Source organism: Metopolophium dirhodum, chromosome 1 (genome assembly GCF_019925205.1).
Source record: "Metopolophium dirhodum isolate CAU chromosome 1, ASM1992520v1, whole genome shotgun sequence".
In the NCBI taxonomy this organism is placed as follows: Eukaryota; Metazoa; Arthropoda; class Insecta; order Hemiptera; family Aphididae; genus Metopolophium; species Metopolophium dirhodum.
Genome location: NC_083560.1, coordinates 64219143 through 64242579, shown reverse-complemented (window position 1 = coordinate 64242579; position 23437 = coordinate 64219143). Strand labels below are relative to the sequence as shown.

At 27.6% G+C, this 23437-nt stretch overlaps 3 protein-coding genes across 5 annotated transcripts; 2 read left to right on the top strand and 1 right to left on the bottom strand.

The window, feature by feature from the left end:
* The first annotated feature begins 869 nt into the window (after positions 1–869).
* On the top strand, positions 870–3692 carry LOC132935212 (threonylcarbamoyl-AMP synthase). Of its 3 annotated transcripts, none has more exons than XM_061001691.1 (2): positions 870–1441; positions 2883–3692. In XM_061001691.1, exon 2 carries the CDS (start codon positions 2949–2951, stop codon positions 3690–3692), a length of 744 nt encoding a protein of 247 aa, XP_060857674.1. In that variant the 5' UTR covers positions 870–1441; positions 2883–2948. The 3 variants fall into 3 exon arrangements, with proteins under 3 accessions (XP_060857674.1, XP_060857673.1, XP_060857672.1); XM_061001690.1 differs by having other exon boundaries at positions 872–1431; XM_061001689.1 differs by having other exon boundaries at positions 873–1167.
* LOC132935211 (pleckstrin homology domain-containing family M member 1) lies at positions 3692–8825 on the top strand. Its single transcript, XM_061001688.1, has 8 exons — positions 3692–4009; positions 4081–4938; positions 5033–5086; positions 5159–5277; positions 5366–5585; positions 6315–6446; positions 6512–6682; positions 8252–8825. The coding sequence occupies exons 1-8, from the start codon at positions 3692–3694 to the stop codon at positions 8381–8383; spliced, it is 2004 nt and encodes a 667-aa protein (XP_060857671.1). The 3' UTR covers positions 8384–8825.
* A 111-nt stretch (positions 8826–8936) lies between these two features.
* On the bottom strand, positions 8937–21482 carry LOC132940726 (uncharacterized). The gene is made up of 24 exons (XM_061008445.1): positions 21428–21482; positions 16214–16365; positions 13609–13860; positions 13351–13473; positions 12805–12840; positions 12693–12731; positions 12561–12617; positions 12449–12487; positions 12317–12373; positions 12206–12247; positions 12077–12133; positions 11965–12003; positions 11830–11886; positions 11716–11757; positions 11587–11643; positions 11475–11513; positions 11340–11396; positions 10999–11037; positions 10872–10925; positions 10757–10810; positions 10625–10684; positions 10512–10556; positions 10178–10309; positions 8937–9020 (listed from the first exon to the last, which is right to left on the bottom strand). Exons 1-24 carry the CDS (start codon positions 21480–21482, stop codon positions 8937–8939), a joined length of 1668 nt encoding a protein of 555 aa, XP_060864428.1.
* Positions 21483–23437: the final 1955 nt, after the last annotated feature.

Genomic DNA, 23437 nt, shown 5'->3' with positions numbered 1-23437 from the left:
TCCGTATGCATGAAATAAATATTTCTACGAAACCAATATAACTTTTAAATAAAATAAATGGATTTTAAATTATTTCGTTATGCGTTATTTTTCGTTCAATGAAATTCTATGAATTACGTTTTGCGTTATGTTTTGTTTAACGATATATTAATATTTAATATATTTCGTTAACTTTTATGTTTTGTTTTGCGGTATTTAATCATCTTCGATTATTGCCTTCCGTTATAATTACGTTTAAAAATTTCAATCGTTTTTTTGTCTAATATAACGCTTGCAAGCCCTGGTAATAAGTTAATTACTAATAATACTATAATTTCTTGATAAAGTAATATAAAATAATATAGATAGAAACAAAATAGGTACTCATTATGTGATCCACGTAATCTACTGTACATACTAATAGGTATTGAAATAGTCGATTAAACTTATTAAACTGGGTTGAATAAATATTTTTTCCATAATATTAACTTTTAGCTTTGCGAGTAAAATGCATAATTTGTTATCTATTAACTTCTGATTGAATGAACTTGTATTTACTTAACATAACTCGAGTTAATTATTTTCATTATATAACTTACCCACGTTTGAGGTTTTGCCTCGGGTTTTATACTCGTAATTCGTAAATGACTTATTATCACCGACGAAATTATATTATTTTATTAGTTTTATTCTGTTTACGGTATGTCGACTGCCATCTACCGGCGGACATGTCATATAGTAAAAAAAAACTCTGTCCATCGCCTTATCTATAGCCGTGAAAATATTTCGTCCGTGTTATAATTTTTCGACCGCAGCCACATGCTGTTGGCTGTACTCATAGAGTAATATTACTCTATGTCTGTACTACTCACTCTGAGATCTATAATAATATAATTATATTATTAATTAAATATTATTATTATATTAATAGTAAATATTATCTGTCCCAATTCTCAGTGACTAATCACTACAAAAGACTGTGGTTGTTAGTTGTTACTTGTTGTTCCTCTCGGCTCTTATCGTCTTGTGTGTTACGCTAGAGATAACGTTCACGGGACGTGCCGAATAAAGAGCTTGTCCCGACGGAGAACTGTAAAAAAATAACCATTCCATTCCTAAGATTTTCATGACGCGGACGATCGACTTGAAATCCATCAACAGCACGTGCACATCGTCATATCGCCATAGGTATTAAACTATTAGCGTTTAAGTGTGGTGGATACTATAATAATAATATTGAGTCATAATAACAATACCGTTATCAATAATTCTAATCTAATAACTATTTTGTGACCAAACCGAGGTTGGCAAGTAAGTCGAAGTAACTCGCTCTTGTTTGACTGTTTGAGTGTTTTGCTCTGGTCTCGACCAATGTCGCTTGTCATTGTCGAAACGACAACCTTGTCCTTGTTCAGTATACACAGTGAAACGTATTGGCGGTGTAATCCGAAGGTAAGCCTAGGTAAATTGATGATTATTTCAAATCAAATTCATTTCATAGTAGTTTTCTGTAATCATTAAGAATTTGTCATCAATAATTTTGATTTTGACATGGATTAAAATATATCCGATAGTTGTGTATTGTCGTATCCCACTAAAAATTAAATCATTGCAAATAGGTACTACTAAATAATAATATGTAGGTATATTTAATATTGTTTCATATTTCATCGTTGTTACTTGTGGATATTGACAGTTTACATTTAATTATGATTGTTGTATATAATACATACACTTTTAAACCGGATTGCATGAAAAATTGACCAATTTAATGGTTTTAATAAAACTTATTGGACCAATCATGGGTCATTATAATATCATATTTAAGAGACCATTAGCTCACTATTGATTTGTTGAATGTTAAATGATAGTTCATGCAACCCAGCATTAGTATTGCAAAATAATATGTTAGTTAACAAGAAGCATCAGGACCAACAGTTAGCTTCAACATTATGTACTCTGCCTCAAAATAATAACCTAATTAAAATGAATTATTATATGAACAAAAATAAACATTTTAACTTCCCCGAATTATACACATTAAGATTTTATAGATTTTAAAGACTTCCTTTATATAGCTTTTAATATTTAGATTAAAGTGTCAAAGGTATTTAGCTAACTTAATGAAATTACCAGTGACTGTTTCAATGTAGTAGTGTTTGGTCATGCACCATAGCTACCACTAGATTAGAATCAGCGATAGAGCATACTGTAAGATAACCATGTCACATTTCGATAGGCAATAATATGAGATGGATTCATGATGCTATCAAAAACAGTATTTTCTTAACTAATATTGATTAGATAAAATTGATTAGTCTTAAATCTTTCAGGGAATACCTAATATGTTATTATATTTTTGATATTACCAAATATATTTGTTGATTTAATGAAAACTTTAAAATACTTTCTGAAATTGTCTCAACCAGAATGCTTATTTCAAAATGTGATGCTTTATAATTACTAAGTATATTTAAAGTAGAAATTAAAAATATTATTTTATATATAAACTAGAATTTTTTTATTAATATTTTAAACATGATCAAATATTAAGAAAGTTATTTCACAATTTTTAACTTGCATTTTAAAATGCTATAAAACTGCTAGATATTTAAAAAAATATCTTAATAAATCAATATACATCCGTTTATTTAATGTAGATATCTAAATGACTATTATAATTTACCCATGGAAATGGAATGTGTTGCTTCTAAATACCTATTGACATAAATGTTTTTAGAATAATTGATTAAATTTTAAATCAATATATTATGATAATTATACAAATTACAAACAGTACGTTATTATTATCAATGTATTGTATATTTTATTATGTCAGTCTAATGTACTTTTAATGTTACTCAATTGTTTTATCTCAATACCTATATTTTTTTCTGTTTCAGATTTTTCAATGAATGTCAATGTTAACAACAAAAATGTTTGCTTCAAATATATTTTAAGTATATCCAATGCTTTATTTAAATTTGAAACATTTTAAACCCTGGATTTATAAAATTGAGTTCTTGTTTAATAGATTTAAACATCCTAAACAAATATTAATGAATAAGTTAATTGACATAAAAAAATATGAACAACAGGCTGTCTCTTTGGCTGTTAAATTAATTAATGACGGTAGTGTTGTTGCACTTCCAACTGACACTGTCTATGGTTTAGCAACTGATGCTCAAAATCCAAGCGCTATAAGCAAACTATACAATATTAAAGGGCGTAATCTTCAAAAACCAATTGCTATATGTACTCATCATGTAAATGATATTGGAAATTGGGGAGAAATTGGTCACTTGCCTTTTGGTCTTTTAGATTCACTATTGCCTGGGCCTGTAACAGTCATACTACAAAGAACACCATCCCTAAATTTTGCATTAAATCCTGAGGAATCAAATATTGCTATACGAGTACCTAACAGTGGATTTATTTGTAATATTGTGAGTGATCTGAAGAATCCAATTGCTCTTACTAGTGCTAATGAGAGTAACAAACCCAGTACATTAAAACCAATAGAATTTTTAAGTTTGTGGCCTCAATTAGATGCCATTTTTGATGGTGGTACTATTGGCTCTTCATTAGAATCACGCCAAGGTTCCACAATAATTGACTTAACAATCGATAATCGCTTTAGAGTAATAAGAACAGGATCTGCTCTTTTAAATACAATACAGAAATTACACCAATTTGGTTTAAAGGAATTATAATGAATAAATTATTAAGAAAAATTATAAGTAATAAAGAACTTAAGGATGAGTCTAACAAGGCATCTATTATACATTATTTTGAAGAAAGGTTAAATGAATTTCATTCAGAATTCTCAGATACTGATGTAAAAGTTACTAGTTCTAACTATGTTGCGGATAGATTATTGGCTAACTTAGAAGTGTTGTTCTTGCATGGTCTTAAAGAAACATTCATCAGTCAGTTATCAACAGTGATTGGTAATGATGTAGACAAAACTATGGACATAAATTTTTGGCATTGTCTTCTTGTACTTTCTCCAAGTGGTGTTGTCGATCAAGTAAGTCTATACATTTGATATGACTAACTACCAGGTATATAATAATGTAAAGGTTATTCTATGATTTTCAGATTAACTCACTAAGACATGTTACAACAGATGTAGGAAAATGTAGAGCTTGGATTCGCTGTACCCTCAACGACTGCGTATTTCGCAGCTATTTAATGTCTGCTGTTAAATATCGTCGGTATATTATTAAGTTTTATAACAAGACAGCAATTATACGGGATCATCAATGTTTTGAAAAGATAATTGCTTTATTAGAAAGCATTGATCAGTATCATTTTGAACTCACTTTAAACTCAAGTCTTCTTAATACATGGCCCAATAGCACATTAATGTTGGCCGGTTACTGGACCCCAGCTCTTAAAAACAACCCATTACACAACAACAATCCTCAAATAGCTGAAGCGGTGGATGTCAACGATACTGATGAAGCAATACTTATAAATGATCATAATAGATCAGAAGAAAGCTTTACCTCATCTTTATCTTCGTCATTTGTTGATTCCGATTTTTCACGTAAACCCCCCATTACAATGGACGAAGAAACTGTATGGCAATTGATAATGAAGCAACCTTCTACTTCTTATGCAACACCTAGTCTTACCAAAGATACTATACATTCTGTTGATGTATTGAAAGAAAACTTTTCTAGTTGTGAAATTTCAGTTACAAAACCTAATGATATAGTAACTAAAGAAGAGGAAAGTTCATCAGAGATACCAACTAGTGAACAGAAAACCGAAAGCTTACCTAATAATGAAGCAAAATATGATGCCCAGAGTTTCAATGAATTATTAGAATCATATAATTTGAGAATGAAGAGTTCGTCTGTCAGCCCTAAAATGGAAGATTTGTACAAACAATTGACTGTCCCACATATTATCGAAGAACAGCATTTTACTGAGCCTGAAACTTTAGATGATGTAAATATAACAAAATTGTAAATAACTACTTTATAAATATTATTGCAATAACTATTTAACACTTACCTAATAATTCAAATATGATTTTATATAGGATGACGATTCTTTTGTTGAGGTATCAATGCATCCTGAACGTTTGAGTTTAGATGTAAGTATTATTACTTATTATATGTATTTTTCTTAGCTATGTTTATTTTTTTAATTTGGTTTTAATCAATAGCTTTTAAAACAATACTTGGAATATTTGTTTACACCTCCTAAGGAACTTGGCTTAAATTCTCAAGATTTTATGTGTAAAAGTTGCAACGAAACGATAGGCATCGATTTTGGGGAATATTTGTAAGTAAAATAAGAGCTTAAAATTTCACTTGCATAGATTTTATACAATCATATTTTTATGATGCTTGCTTTAATTTTTGAATTTTAGTAAATGTAATTTCACGGCATGTTATTACTGCGTACACTGTTTTGGATCAGAAACTTGGGCAATACCTGTAAAAACATTGTTCAATTGGGATTTCAACCGATATCCGGTGTCCAATAGTAGTTCAACATTTCTAAGTGAAATACAATACCACCCATTATTTAACATGAGGAGTATCCATCATAAACTGTACAAAGCCAACAAGGAAATGAACAAGTCAAAAGTAAGGATAAAATGTTAAGTGATAACTGGAGAGAGATATTTAGATTTGTACATAATATATATATATATTTAGAGATGCGAGTTGTGGTAGTGATAAATTGATGAACAGGGTCGTATCGATTGTGGTAAACATACCATACCATTTTAGTAGACGCAATGGCGTGGAATGGTGAACATTGCACGTTTATAAATGTGGCGCGTGTGAGGTGCGTCCATCCAGCAATCTAAAGGCGTTTAGCACTTAAATATGCAGCTGCCCTGGAATTGTCTAATGTTTATCGTTCCACGTCATTTTGTATACTAAAAATGACATGTTTACCGCTATCCCCCTCCACCATTGTATCACCACCATTTCACACAGCGCAATCTCTAAATACAGGAAGTCTTTTTGCCAGACCCTGTAATCATTGATTTTATGCAGCTCGACGAGGGTTAAAAATTTGGACAACTTATCCAGTAAAGAATTTGTAGCAAAAAATTTATTTTGCATATTTATAAATAAAGCATATTTTTGAGAAAAGAGAATTGTCAACCTATATTTCATATTTAAGAATATATTGTATTATTTTTTGATAAAAAAAATCATACTTGTTAATAAATTATTAAGAGATTATTTAATGGTTGTTGTAGAGCATATTATTTTAAACTTTTAATGAACCTAAAAATCAGCTCTTTAGTGATGACTAGCAAAATTAAAATTGTACTTAAATATTAATTTATTATGTTATAGAAATTACGGTGGCAAATTTACTACCTGTACCATTATTTGTCTACATGCAAGTTTTACAACATTGACGAATTGTCCAAAGATATATGGCCCCGTGTGTATTTCTTTAATAACATTCACCTGTACTCATTTGCCGTAAGTTCTTTAAAATCAATTTGACAGATAGCTCATAACTTTAATTTATCTAATACTTTTTTCAGGACCTTCTAGAGATCTATTCTGGTACTTTATTTGAGTTTCTTGAACGTAAGATTGAAACTAGTCGAAACCACGTTCATAATTGTTTGGTGTGCAGTCAAAAAGGTTTTATATGTGAACTTTGCCGCAACCCAAAAATTATCTACCCGTTTGACTTAGGAGATAACTATCGGGTAAGAATAAATTATGTGCAATAACAATTATTTACAATTAGAATAAAAATGCTTATGAAGATATCTTTGTGTTAACTATTGTTTTAATTTTCCAATATTATAATAGTAGAGGTAGCATAGATAATTGGTTCAATTTTCAATGGGTTTACATTGTATATAACAAAATAGTCTAGTAACTTCTTCTTTTTTGGTAGAGAGGTTCAAATATAACCCAGGAGACATACCAAATTTGTATTCAGCATTTCCAATTTTGTGTAGTAACTTTTAACACGTTGAATGCCGGTATCAACCCGTCGTTGACACAAGTCTTTTTTGATGGCTGTAGCTGAACACATTTGAAATTTCTATCGGCCATTCATTACAGTATTGACTATTGGTTATAATCTACTGATTTTACAATTGGTGACGTCCACCCGCAGATCAAATCACTTCGGCCACTGGTGTGCGCAAGCCAAATAAATAAATGTATGAATAGGTATTATGTTTTTAAACATAAACATAATACCTATTATGTATTTAAACACCTATTCTGAATAGGGGTTCGATACCGTGACTTTCTGTCTTACACATGCGCGACATAGTATTTTAGACGTAGTTTTTGCCAAACATACCAATTAATCTAATGAAGCGATAAGAATTCTGAAAAATGATTTGAATTTGTCATCAAGTCTACTTTAAATCTACTTTCCGACATTTTTGATATGATTTTTGAAATTCCTAAAAATGTTATATTAAAAAAGAGTATTTAAAAAAGCGGCTAAGTGGATGTCGCTCTGCTGTACACGTGAGTCAATATGTTATAGATTGTATTAAACTTGAATTCAATGATATAATATCATTGTATAAGAAAAACGATTCTGAGCGGAGACGGTTTGTCAGTCTGGATTTTTTAAATTTTTATTATTTATTATAGCCTTTAAGTTAAATTAATATAATAATATAATCTTTTATTTGTTGCTACGGTGATAAACAAAGCGTTAGAAATTAAAATCCCATTTTAAGCGGTTTTTCGTAATTTGTCAGCAGTTTTTCCCATGACATTAAATAACTATTGAGAAAATCAAAAAATGACCTCTCCCATCTTGATCCAATTCGCTAAAAGATAATGTACTATATGTTGAAATCTAAGCACTTCTTCTGGTAGAAATTTTGTTTACAGGATATAAAAAATAAATAAATAAATGAACACCATTGTAAAACCACTAGCTCAGAATCTAAAATAGTCTAATTTCAATTTTTGAAAAAGTTTTAAAATCAAGAATGTGGGAAAGTCGATTTTAAGTAGACTTGACAACAAATTCTTATTGCTTCATTAGATCAATTATTGGTATGCTTAGCAAAGAACTCGTCTAAAATCCTATGTCGCGCGTGTCTTAGACAAAAACAGAAAATCACAGTATCGAATTCCCTAAACATGACTGTTAAGAAAAAAAAATTAGCGGGGAGGTTGATCCTCCACTTGTACGTAACTGATTTTGTCATTAACCTACTTCTTAAATAATCAAATAATGTTAAAATAAAACATTTTTATACTGATATCCATAAAATATTAATAAAATTATTTTCTAGTGTCGCCATTGCAAATCATTATTCCATACCAATTGTTATAAAGAGAAAAATGTGTGTCCTAAGTGTGAACGAGACAAAATTAGAAAGATGAAAAAAACTTCAAACAGTGAAGATGAAGATGGAAATAATTAAATGTTGATTAAATATGATTTAGTAAGAATTAAAATTGTAGTAAAATCTTTTTATTTGTAACCTTTCTTTATATTATGTTATTCTAACTGTTTTTTTTTATAATTGAAGAAATTCATTATATTTTTTTTAACCTATATAACTTAATATTTCTTAATCTTAAACTATCATTTTTTAATGATATATTATGTATATTATTACTTATTAGTTATATTTAAAATGCAAAATAATGTTAAAGCTTTATTAAGCATGATGGAATTTTATATATTGTTCCTCCTAAATATTTTTAAGATTTATCAGAAGTCACTCTTATTAATTACATTTTTTTTAAATCTATTAATTATATTTAAAGTATTTTATACTGCATTGTTGATGGTGTGTTAAATAATTTGAATAAATTTAATGAAGATAAATGAGAGAGAATATAATATATTTATTAACTAGACATGTATTGCATATTATGGCTTATAAAAATGTATTCAAAATGTATACATTTCTGTTTTATAGTTTTCATTTAGTAAGAGTAATAGTTTAAAGTTTTTACATACAATACTATTTAATCTTCTACAAAAGCTTCATTCATGGCATCATCTGATAACGATGGATCAAAAAAGCTTATATCGTTATAGTCTTCCACATACTGAAAATTATAAAATAAATTAGATAGTAATTATGAATAGAACATGGACTACATTACATTATATTACATTCAGAATGGAAGAAATGAAATCCAACTTAATAATAATTTAAATTATTTATTTATTTATTTACTTGTATTTTACTTAACTTAAGATTTTTGATTCTACAATATTATTATTTATGACATTACTAATAATTTATTGAATATGAATAGTTAGTATATTTTATGAAATTAAAAAAAAATTACTGCATAGATTTTATTAAATTTATGGATTAAAAAACTTAAATCTATATTAAAATATTATTACTACCTAATTATGTGCAGAAGGCAATGGGAAACCACTGCACGGTATAATTTTCCTAGTACACAACAGTCTAAACCAGTGGTTCTCAATCTTTTTTGTAACTCGACCCAAATTTCCCCCAAAAAATCTTTCACGGCCCACGTGGTTTAACTTTTCAAAAAGTAGTTATAAAAACAAAATTTGTTTATTACTTTTATTAGGTCTTTACGGGGATATTTATTATTTTATATGTTTATAATCAATATATTTTTACAAAATAATGTACTTTTAATAATGAGGCGTATTAATACCCGTCATAATAAATAAATATACGACAAATTATTATTTATTACCCACGTAATTTTTGGTACTATATTACTATAATAATATAAGTATATTTAATATTAATTTAACAAAAATTTCTTGGAATCTATATAATTCAAAAAAATGTTCACGACCCACCAAAAATTGACTGACAACCCACAGTTTGAGAAACGCTGGTCCAAACAATTAAAAGAATTGACTGTTACAACCTAACGGGTCAATATAGTTATAAGAAATGAGTACCAACATATTTCAATATTTGTAATTTATTAACTTTGTTATCAAATATCAGCCAAAAACATATTTAATTCAAACCAAACCATATTTTATTTAATGTCACTGGCTCTTGTGAAATTTTAAATACATGTCCTATACAGTAAAATGTATTCATAACATATTTTTATTTATATTGTAGGTACAATATTGATTTATTTTTAAACTTGAGTATTTCATAACTATAAGAAATGTTTTAATTTGTAACAACATTTACAAATTAGGATTACACAAGGGATATTACCTTACTGCTTTTATGTAATTAGGTTATGCTTACCCGAATATCATCGATTAAACTATCGTTGTAGAATATAGGACTCGGAAATGATTCTGTATATTCAGACGAACAAGTATTGCAACATCCGTCGATGTCTTGAACCTCATCATAATCATAATGAAATTTGATATTCTACAAAATACGTATAGTATTATTAGTTTTATTTTTATTAACAATTAATTTAAAATTGGAACGGCTTATCCATTTTAAACAATAACAGCATAATACTATCAATTTAAAATGTATTTAAATATTTTATAGACATCTGATGTAATACAATAAACATTAACAATTTTATCATATAATAACTCTTTCTAATTTAAAAAATACTTACAGGACTATCGATACTAGAAATGCTTTTGTCATTGTTTAAGGAGAGCTATAATAATAAAAATAAAATAATATAATTGCACTAAACATATGAATATTTATAAATATGGTATATACTTCCGGGCTTGTTAAAAAATTGCAATCATAATTTTGTTCATCCTGATGTATAGGAGAAAGCTACAATAGTTAAAAATATATTTATGTACTTATTTAACTTATTTATTAATGTTTAAATTTATATAGGTATACTCTAGTTGTCTCCAGAACGTTTGCAAGCATCACATGATCTTCGTTTGAAGAATGCTAAAATACCCCAAAAATAAATTAAATTGATGCATTGATATTTATATATAATATTACTTACTTCTCTGTTATTCAAACTGTAGTCATCCTCCAATTCTTCACGTTTAGAAGAGATCTACAATAGTTTTAAAAAAATTAAACTGATATATATTTATTTTATTGCGATATTTAAATTTATAAATGTATACTTCCGGGATCTCCAAATTGTTGTCATGTTTGAGTTCTTGCTGTTTTAATCAAAAATAAATAAAATTTATATACTTGTTTAATTTATATTTATATATATAATATTACATACTTCTATGTTATTCAAACTGTATTCATCATGATGTGTGGAAGAGAGCTACAACAAGAACAAAACAATTAATAGATACTTATTTAATGTATTGCTATATTTAAATTTATATATGTATACCTCTGTGATCTCCAAATTGTGTGCATCTCTTCTCAGTTCATGCTATATTAATCAAAATTAAATATAATTTATGTACTCGGTTAATTGAAATTTATATATTATTATATTACATACTTCTGTGTTATCCAAACTGTATTCATCCTTTAATTCATCATGATGTATAGAAGAGATCTAGAATAATTATAAGAAAATTGAATGAATATACTTATTTGTTTTATTGTGATATTTAAGTTTATAAAATATGTATACTTTTGTTATCTCCAATTTGTTTTTATTCTTGAGCTCATACTAAAAAAATCAAAAAATAATACAATTTATGTAGATATTCATTTAATTTATATTTATATACAATATTACATACTTCTGTGTTATCCAAACTGTATTCATACTCCAATTCATCTTGATATGTAGAAGAGAGCTACAATAATAATAAAACAATTAATAAATACTTATTTAATGTATTGCTATATTTAAATTTATATATGTATACCTCTGTGATCTCCAAATTGCGTGCATCTCTTCTCAGTTCATGCTATATTAATCAAAATTAAATATAATTTATGTACTCGGTTAATTGAAATTTATATATTATTATATTACATACTTCTGTGTTATCCAAACTGTATTCATCCTTTAATTCATCATGATGTATAGAAGAGATCTAGAATAATTTTAAGAAAATTGAACGAATAAACTTATTTGTTTTATTGTGATATTTAAGTTTATAAAATATGTATACATTTGTTATCTCCAATTTGTTTTTATTCTTGAGCTCATACTAAAAAAATCAAAAAATAATACAATTTATGTAGATATTCATTTAATTTATATTTATATACAATATTACATACTTCTGTGTTATCCAAACTGTATTCATATTCCAATTCATCTTGGTATGTAGAAGAGAGCTACAATAATAATAAAACAATTAATAGATACTTATTTAATGTATTGCTATATTTAAATTTATATATGTATACCTCTGTGATCTCCAAATTGTGTGCATCTCTTCTCAGTTCATGCTATATTAATCAAAATTAAATACAATTTATGTGATCAGTTAATTGATATTTATATATAATATTACATACTTCTGTGTTATCCAAACTGTATTCATCCTTTAATTCATCATGATGTATAGAAGAGATCTAGAATAATTATAAGGAAATTTAATGAAAATACTTATTTGTGTTATTGTGATATTTTTTATATTATATGTATACTTTCGTTAACTCCAATTTGTTTTTATTCTTGAGCTCATACTATAATAATCAAAAATTAATACAATTTATGCATGTACCCAATTTATTGATATTTATAAATAATATTACATACTTCTGTATTATCCAAATTGTATTCATCTTCCAATTCACCTTGATATGTTGAAGACAGCTAAAATAGTTGTAAAAAAATTTAATTTACATACTTATTTATTTTATTGCTATATTTAAATTTATATATATATACTTTTGTGATTTCCAAATTGTTTTCATGCTTCAATTCATGCTATAATAATCAAAAATAAATACAATTCACGTACCTACCCAATTTATTGATATTTATTTATAATATTACATACTTCTGTGTTATCTAAATTGTCATTATTTAGTGTGTGCTATAAAAAAAATGTAAGTATTAAATTTAGTGATATTTATAGATAATTAGGTACATATACTTTTTTATTTTCAAAATAGTCTAAATTCTTATATTTTTTATAATCTAAGGAGGAGCGCTACAAAAACAAAAATAATAATTATATTCAGTGGCGTAGTCAGGGAGATGGCTAAGAGGACTATAGCCTCCACTGTGGTGACCTTGGAATTTTAACAAGATTAATAAAAAAATAAAAAAGTGTAAATAAAAGACATATTGTATTTGTATACTTAGCCCCCCCCCCCTCATAAAAAATTCCTGGCTATGCCACTGATTATATTACTGTTTTATAAAATGTATATTGAATATTGATTTTTGTATACTATTTTAGTGTGCTTCAAAATATCAAATTCATTCTTCAGTTTACTCAGTTAGAAAAATCTGAAGTATTAAAGAAATTAAAATTTACACTTTTTAAACATATTCATACAGTTTTTCTTATGAATTAAAGCATATTATATTTTTATCGTACTCGATCATAATCTTCAATTATTTTTTTTTCTAAATATTCTTCTGGGGTTTTCTTTTGTATGACTTTTATGCTTTTATGTTTTCTGTCCGTGAAAAATGTTTTACATATCTTATTTGTCCCTGTCTATAAAAATAAGTAATAAATAAAAATATATTTATTTCATTCACATCTTATTTGAACATAAATTGTCAACTAAAACAATACACTTGAATAGGTAGACATTATGATATAGTAGATATATGGAAAACTTAAACACACTTCATTTTTTTTGTCCCTCATGCATAGATTGAGCGGTTTGCATATTTCTGGATGATTTACAAAGTCCAATTCAGAGTGGCTGATTCCTTCATGACAAGACTCCCATGACATAATCGATGAATGTGAATCAGAATTAAATATACAGGTGTCTGAAACATCTTGAGTTGTAGTATAATTCTTACTTTCCAGCATTTCATCTTCAGTTGAACCATAGCCACTACATCTTGTAACATTATTTATATCCACCATTTTCTATTAAGAAATCAAAGATTTTTTTTTTTTTTTAATTCATTTATTATGACTTTAACATTATAGTCATTAGCCGGAAACAAAACATATTTACATGTTATTTACAATTATCATAATATTTAAAAAAGGCAATACAGTACAACGGAAATGGTAATAATAGTTAAACTGTAAGTAATAATAATACATATTTTTAGTAACTATTCAAATTCTATTATATAGATTGGTTATTTTAAGGAATGTTATTAAACAGTTAAAATTGTCTATACTTAAAATATCTTTTAATGTTAGATGTGGAAAAATTTTTCTTTCTTCGGTTAGATTTGGGCATTCTAGGAGGAGGTGTTTTATGGATATAAGTGAGTTGTTGCAGAGTTCGTAGGTTGGTCTCAGTTCTCTTCTCATTAAGTGGACATGGATTATATTTGTGTGGCCAATTTTTATTCGTGTCCATATGACCATATCACTTGTTGTCGTCTTGTATCTACATAACGGAGGATTTGGGTTTGGTGCCAAAAAAGGTTTTATTTGGTATAACTTGCTATTCTGTTCGTGGTCCCAGAGTCGTTAGGTTACATTATTATATATTTATATTTTATCATGAGTTTAAAATTAATATCCATACTTAAATGTTATTTATGTACAACAATTAACAACACTTTAAAATGAGTGAAGAAAGACAAATAAAAATCATGAGGTGTACACAATGGTAGGGGGGTATAGTGGTTTGGTCCCAACCTCCCCTCGAAATCGTAGAAAAATTATTAAATATGTTTTTATAGAGTGAAAGTGGAAAAAAGCCTACCTCCCTATATGAACTCGTAAGTCGCAATCCTAATTCCGATTTAATAGTTATGAGATTGGTACCTATGTATAATTAATAAATTAACCTTTCTCATTAAAGTTGTATCAAAGTTTAAGTCACAGTATATTTTATTATTAGTGATGTTACGAACTGTTCGATTTTCGAACTGAAAATTTCAAATAGTCGAACCGAACCAAATACCTAATAGTTCGGTTCGACAATCGATCTAGAGAATTTAAAAACAAGTCGGCGATCCTATTGTAATTAATAATTATTATTATTTATTGCGTGTTGTGACTGGCGGCGGCGCGCGGCATACTCCCATACCGCGCGTTTCACCGAGCCCACCGTGATACAACTTCACTACGCCAGGCGGTGCAGGGGGGTCTGGTTATGAAAAACCCTAGATACAAAAATAGATTGTTTGGTTGTTTTCAATTTTAATATCTGTGGCTTATTATTAATATCTTATCTAATAGTATTATATATTATTATAAATTGTTATGTAATAACTGATTACTGGCTGCAGCCAATATTTTCAACGGTCTTGTTTTTTTTCTATCTTTACTCTTTAGTCTTTACTGAACAGTGAACATTTGTATTTGTACTATCGTCTATCGTACCGTTCATTCCGTCCTTGGTTAATACTTTATTATATACTAATATAAAACTAATACTGAAAAATTTTCAAGTTGGGTTCCTGTTGCGTTGAAGTACCTTAGTATTCCAGGAACGTCAGTTTGTAGCGAACAGATGTTTTCCAAAGCAGGACAATTGGTTACAGCTCGAAGACAAAGGCTATCACCTCAATCAGTTGAAAAATTAGTGTTCTTAGATGACAATATTTAAATTAATATTTAATTATATAATTCGAAATTTGATACAAAATGTAATTAAAAAATAATAAGAAATAGTAGCAACTAGCAAGTTTACTAGCAAGCAACTTTATATTTTATAAGATAATCATTAGTTTATAGTAAATACTAAATACTAAATAGTAAACAATAATGAATAAATTAATAATACATTTTTAACCATTGGACTTTTTTAATGTTCGGTTCGAGTTCGATAAAATATTTGAAAAGTTCAGTTCAGTTCGAGTTTGATTAAAAATATGTAGGTTCTGATCTGTTAGAGTTCGTTAATTTAAAGAAGAGTTTGGTTCGGATTCGGTTTGACCTTAAAAATCAGGGTTCGTAACATCACTATTTATTATATAAATCTGTGTCAACTAATTTCAATAACTCCTCACTCTGAAATAAAATATTGACATTACGTATACATAATAGGCCGTGTTACAAAAACGCAAAAGAAATATTATAAATAGTTAGATAAAAATTTATCAAATATTTTTCCATTTAATATTAATCTGTTTTGTATTTTTAGTATCTATTAAGAATAAGTAAGCTTTAAAACGAAAGAATGTATTTTTTACAGAAGGTATTGGAATGCCTTTAAAACAATAAAGAAACAAAATTCATTTCAGAATTCAACTAGGTAAGTTTAATTAGGAATTAAATAATAATATAGGTACTTATATTTATAGGTACTTACTTTTTCTTGATCTAAATTCAAGCTTTCTGGTGAAGATTCATTAAATACATTTTCACTGCTACCATAGACATCGCTTTCTTCTGTAGAATTTTTATAAACTACTGAAGATTGTGTATATCTACGTTTTATGAAAAAGTAAGAGATTTTCAACACTGAAAATTATAATATAATAACAATAAATTAATGTGGTATAATTTTTCTAACTGTTTTAATAATTCATTTTTCAACTATTATATTCAACGTCGTAATTAAGTAAGTCACTGTGATAGATGCAAGGCTGGGCAAGCTAATGATTTTTTTTAACGTTAATATGCACCAATAACAAAAAGTTAAAAGTTAAAAGTTAATTTAACTATAGGTTAACTCAGTTAAGTTAAAGGTTAATCCACACTTTATGTTAACTTTTTATTAAGTTAAAAAAAGTTAATTTTTTTATACAATGCTAGCGTACTTAATTTTTTTCCAAACCAAAACTAAATTTTAGGATATAGTGTTAATACAGTATTTATACAGTATTTCCATATAAATTAGATTCGAATAATATACATTTTTAACTTTAAACAATTTAAGATACATATTTTTTGACATGAAAACAAAATAGACTGAAATAGTGAAATATTATAAAATTAAAAACAAAATAAATTAACTTAACTTACTTCTTAAAATGAAAAATTAACTCGTTAATTTCACGTTAATTAAGAAAGAAATTTAGTAAGTTAACAGTCAAGTTAATGAAAAGCCAAAAGTAACTAGTTAAGTTAAAAAGTTAAAATAAAATAAACTTTTTAACTTAACTTTAACTTTTTAACTCGTTAATGCCCAGCCTTGAATAGATGTGTTAAGTCTTAACTCAAATTTCAATGATAGATTATCTATATATACGAAGCGGTGACGGTCAGTCAGGGGCGTATCTAGTAGGTATTTACGTATAGACACGATAGAGACTTAGCTGCAGCGTCAAATTTTGTGTATTTTTTCATTTAATAGACCTAAAATTGTATTATATATCACATTGTGGTTGTTCGGCGGATAGTTTTTTTTTAAAAATCGTTTTTATTATATTATTAATTATAAATTATTAGGTACGAAATTATTTAGTGGTCGGCGGCGGTGAGCCGCAGATGATAATTCTGAGAATTACCTATAAATATCGTTAAGCATACGGTGAGGGTACGTTAACGTACCTACGTAGTGTTTTCAGGGGATCGTAGCACTTGTTTGAGACCAATAAGCGGTGGTAAATCACACATACTTCGGAATGTTTGATTTTAGTTTTTTATACATGTATGAACTCTTTGACAAAATATCTAGGGTTTTTAGGAAGTCGATTTTATATTTTCAATTTTATAGGACCTTAAATGAATGTTTTATTTTCAAAAATCCCATGAAATAATTGCATTACAATTTATATTTGTATTTGTTTTGAGCTTATAATTCAACAAATTTTTCGAAATTACAATCGAACTTTAGGAAGTATGTTTAATTTACTAACGCTTTTAGTAGTTTTTATGATAGTCAGGAAAAAGCTACGGGAAAAAAATGTCAAATAAATATTAATAAATAATATATTATAAAAAAATAAATTAAAGTATTAAATTATTATTCTTTAAATTTTAACATAGCAGTTGGTCATAAAATTAAAGTTTGGGAAAAAAAAATCCAATTTATTTATTTAAAAAGGTGGGTAAGTGAATGTCGCTCTGCTGTACAGTAGGATACAAGTGGGTCACTGTAATGGATAGTGTTAAATTTGAATTCAATGATATAATATCATTGTATAAGAAAAACGATTCTGAGCGAAAACAGAGGTCCGTAAAGTTGGCCGCACAATGTCAAAATTTTGGCTCCAAATTTTGTCAATAATTTGTAAGTTATTTATAAGTATTTGTAAGCACAATTTGGTAATTTGTAAGTACAGACATTTTAAATTATCCTCAAAAGTTTAAATCACGGCTGACTTCCGCGAAACTTGGCCGTTTTGGCATTTCAAAGTTTTTGAGTACTTCAAATCGTTATGCGCAATTTGTAAGTATTTGTAAGCACGAATTTAGAATTTGTAAGTCATCCCTTCCTTAATTATCCCTAAAAGGAAGTTGGCCGTGATTTGTCGAACTTTTTGAACTTTGACTGTTCCAAATCGTCCTGTGCAATTTGTAAGTATTTGTAAGTATAGGTAGCTGATTTTTTTATTCTATTAAATTTTTTTATCCTATAAAGATATTTTTTTGATTTATCTGCTTTTTTTATTAATTTTTCGACCAACTTCGAATAAATTAGGGAGGAATGACTTACAAATTTTAAATTTATGATTACAAATACTTACAAATTGCGCAGGACGATTTGAAACAGTCAAAGTTCAAAAAGCTCGACAAAGCACGGCCAATTTCTTTTTGGGGTAATTAAGGAAGGGATGACTTACAAATTCTACATTCGTACTTACAAATACTTACAAATTACCAAATTGTGCTTACAAATACTTACAAATAACTTACAAATTATTGACAAAATTTGGAGCCAAAATTTTGACATTGTGCGGCCAACTTCACGGACTTCTGTTTTTGCTCAGAATCGTTTTTCTTATACAATGATATTATATCATTGAGTTCAAATTTAACACTATCCATTACAGTGACCCACTTGTATCCTACTGTACAGCAGTACAACTTCACAAACCCCGATAACAGTCAGTCAGCCTATGATATTACCAAGTATATTTGATGATATTATTGTGAATAAAGTAATTTAGAAATAACCTATTTACGTGGAGCCTTGTTTTCAATTTTCAATTCTTAGCTATAAAAGTTGAACATTTTATAAATTTTTAACTACAAAATAATTATTAAATTATAAATTTGATAAATTTTGTCAAAATTTTAACTTTAAATGCTTATATAAAAAAATTGTGCCTATGTATTTTTAATGTTTTTCAACTGCTATTAACGTTCATAAAAATTTAATTTGACTTTCTTGTAGACATTTTTTTTTTTGATAAAGGTAGACAAACTTATGGACAATCTTGTATTACCTTTTCAAATCTTAGATTTAAAAAGAAAAATTTTTATGAATTCTTAACTCAAAATAATTTGCTAATTTTCATGATTTTTCCGTATTTTGTCAATATTTGAACTTTAAATGCTTATAAATAAAAACTGTGACCAAGCATTTTTAATTTTTTCATCTGCCTCTGAAACAATAACCTAGGAGCCTTCTATTAAATTTTCAAGCTTTTTTAACCAACAAATAAAATTGTATTGATATTTATAGAAAAATTATATTTACTGAAAATGTCCTTAAACAGCTCAAAATAAGTCAAAATATTTGGAAAATGTTATGGTGTATAGAAAATGCTAATATAAACATTCAATCAAAATGTCATGTACCTACGGTCATTTGTTTTAAAGTTGCACCAAAAACCAAAATCGATTTTCTCAAAAACAGATTTTACGTAAAAATTCCGGTTTTTCCTTAATTTTTCTTTTGTTTTTCACATCGCTTTCGAAAACTACTGGGAAATTTTTACTTTTGACCCCCTAAAGTACCAACTAGATTCACGTTCCTATCAGAAAAGTTACTGTTAAAGAAAATTCAAGCACTTTTACTGTCTTAAAAGGTGATGACAGACATCATTGTAAAATCAATACATTCATCGCTTCGCTCAGAATCTAAAATGTCAGTTGTTGTTGTCAATTATATTATTAATTTTACAATAGTAGCAATAGTATTCTATAGTTATGGTATGTTTTTAATTTTTTTTTGTGTGTCTGTCATCGCCTTTTAAGACAGTAAAAGATTTACACCTAGATATGTATAATGTATATATACTTAGTACAGGATGATTTTTTTTAAATGTACATGTTGCATTACTACATATATATGTGACGGTTTGTCAGCCTAAGATATTTTATAGTATAATTATATTGTTATCATTAATACGGTAGTCGGTTAAGTTGAATTATTTTTATTTGTTTATTATCATATAATCATAAAATGATTTTGTCAAGATTTTGTTCAAAACCTATTTTGATTAAAAATTTCCGTTTTTTCTTGGTTATTTTTTTTTTGGTTTCTCCCCTTGCTTTTGAAAACTACTAGGAATTTTAAATGTTGACCTGCTTAATTCACCTAATAAATTCACTTTTCCATCGAACAATGCATAGAGAATGATTTACTTCAGACATTGAATTTAGAAGATGTAATAAATTAGGCCGTAATTGGAGACTTTAATACAGCGTGCGCTACATGCACCAAAACCGTAAATGCGCCCCTGTTGTCGCATGCCAGCCAATATTTCTAAGAATATTTTAATGCCCTAAAAATTAATGACAGACACAAAAATAACAATTAAAACATTCATCATTTAAAACCAAAGCATTCATCGCTCTGCTCACAATTTAAAATACCATTATAGATAATACAATAATACATAGCATAAAAAACACGTAATTTATTAATATAACAAATATTTAGTATGACTCAATAACTACTGTACCTAAATAAAAAAAAAAACAATTATTCTTATTGTAATTTATGTTATATCACTTAATTAATTGTCAGTTATGGATCCTAAAATAAAATTTTAAATAATAACAGCAGTGTATGCCCAGCTGTAACGACATCCCGTAACCCGATTTTCAGCGTAATTTATTTTCGTTATTATTTAAGCTTGCAGCGAAATTATAATATTTCAATATAGGTTAGGTTGTAGGCAGTATTATGTTTTACTTCATTTATTTGCAATTTGTATGTAACATTAAAACTCCGGAAATCATGCTAGTGGATTTACTAATTCAAGAATTTAAACCTTTGAGGTCAATATTTTACTAACAAATAAAATTTAACATACAAAAATATTAATGAACAAAAATACACAGAGACATTTTTTTTTTATGTAGATATTTAAGTATTTTACTCGATGGTTGGCTTAGGTTACGTCAATAATTATATCCTAACGCTGTTTAAAATTGTATACGAAAATAATATGAAAGCATATAATATTATTATTACATACATTGACAACCTAACAACAAGAATAAATAGGAAGGTTAAGACCTACTAACCTAGGTAAAATGATTCATGTGACAAGCAGGTAATAACAAATTGCGCTCACTTTCGATACAATACATAAATGTTTATAATAATAAATATATCATATTGTATATTGTAAGAAACTGAAAAAAAAAACAATAAATTAGATCTGTAAAAATGTATGCTTACCCCATAAAGTTATAACTCCCGCGACTATTTGAGGCAAATAATCGTACCAGACCATCCTAATAACTTCAACTCTTGAATTGATGTCCGTCCCGAATTAAACGCTGAGTCAAAATTAACGTTTTGTGTGGTACGAACACAGTCTCGACATCCATTACGGTAACGATGACGAATGAATTATTGCAAGCCATGGAGCTGCATAGTGCATTAATGCATTGGTGAGTACCGAGTGGTGACAGATTTGTATTCGCAAGGAGTTTCGAACCACCGATGACCGCAAAGGACGTTGTAAATACGTTGTGACTATATCATAGATAGTAGGTACTAGGTTCAGCATATTTTACGAAATATAGGCTCTGATGGCAACCAATTGGCAATAATTATAATATGCACGATTTAGCATGTAGATAAATCTACTTCTTGCCAATAAGGTTCTTTGTTTTTACTAATTATTTGCTGTAAATCAGAATCAAAATATTTATTTATTCAAAACTATCGTTATAACCGGGTTCAAAACTACCTAATGTATTTCATATTGCGTAATACTTGTTCTTAGAAACGCAAATCAGCAATAAACATTTTATTTTATTATTTTTAGATTCTGAGCGAAGCGATTAATGTATTGATTTTACAATGATGTGTGTTTTTTTTTATTTTTGTGTCTGTCATCACTTTTTAGGACAGTAAAAGTGCTTGGATTTTCTTCAACAGTAACTTTTCTGATAGGAACGTGAATCTAGTTGGTACTTTAGGGGGTCAAAAGTAAAAATTTCCCAGTAGTTTTCGAAAGCGACATGAAAAACAAAAGAAAAATTAAGGAAAAACGGGAATTTTTACGCAAAATCTGTTTTCGAGAAAATCGATTTTGGTTTTTGGTATAACTCTAAACCAAATGACCGTAGGGACAAGACATTTTGACTGAATGTTAATAATTGCATTTCCTATACACCATAACATTTTCCAAATATTTTGACTTATTTTGAGCTGTTTAAGGACATTTTCAGTAAATATAATTTTTCTATAAATATCAATATAATTTTATTTGTTGGTTAAAAAAGCTTGAAAATTTAATAGAAGGCTCCTAGGTTATTGTTTCAAAGGCAGATAAAAAAAATTAAAAATCCACAGTTGTGGACACTTGTTATTGAATTTTTACCATCAAAATCATTTGAATGTTATCGGCTATGTGTAACTTTATTTGCCATGTATGTACAAATAAATTACAAAAAAATTTTACACCATTATCAATCCATTTAGATTTTGAAATCGCAGCACACAATACACAAAGCATTTCTAAATGTATTTCCATACAGCAAAATAAGAGGCTGTAGATTTCATTTAGGTCAATCTTGGTACCGAAAAATAAATTCTTTGTCAGATCTTAAAAAATTGTACAAGAATCAGTTATGCGATATCGCTAAATGGTTAACATTATTTTTTAGGTTACCATTTTTACCGTCAAATGAAGTGGAAGATGCTTATTTTGATTTACAAAACTTAACTCCAGATTTCAATTTGACAAATTTATCCGAATTTTCTGATTATGTATTTAATAACTATATCATTAAAGGATGTCCATTTCCACCATAAATTTGGGCTGAACCTTTAACAGACGTACCTCGCACCACAAATTGCGCTAAATCATTTCACAAGTATTTTAACTCCCAATTATATTCAACTCATCCTCCATTGACTAGTATAATTGAAAATTTAAAACTTATACAAGTAGAATCATATCTAAAAATAAATGGAATCGAGAAGGGTAAAATAAAACCACGACGTAAAGAGGAAAAAGAAAAAATACAACTTACTTATGAAGCGTGGAATGAGTACAGAGGAAAACACTTAAATAAAATAAAATACTTAAAAAAAATTTCTTATACATTTCGGGGAATCAATTTATAATAACTGTATGATTATTTTAAAGTTGAATTGTAAGTACCATATACTGTGTATGAGTTCAAAACATTATAGTAACGTGTGTTACTCTATAGGTGATAGGTATAGATGATA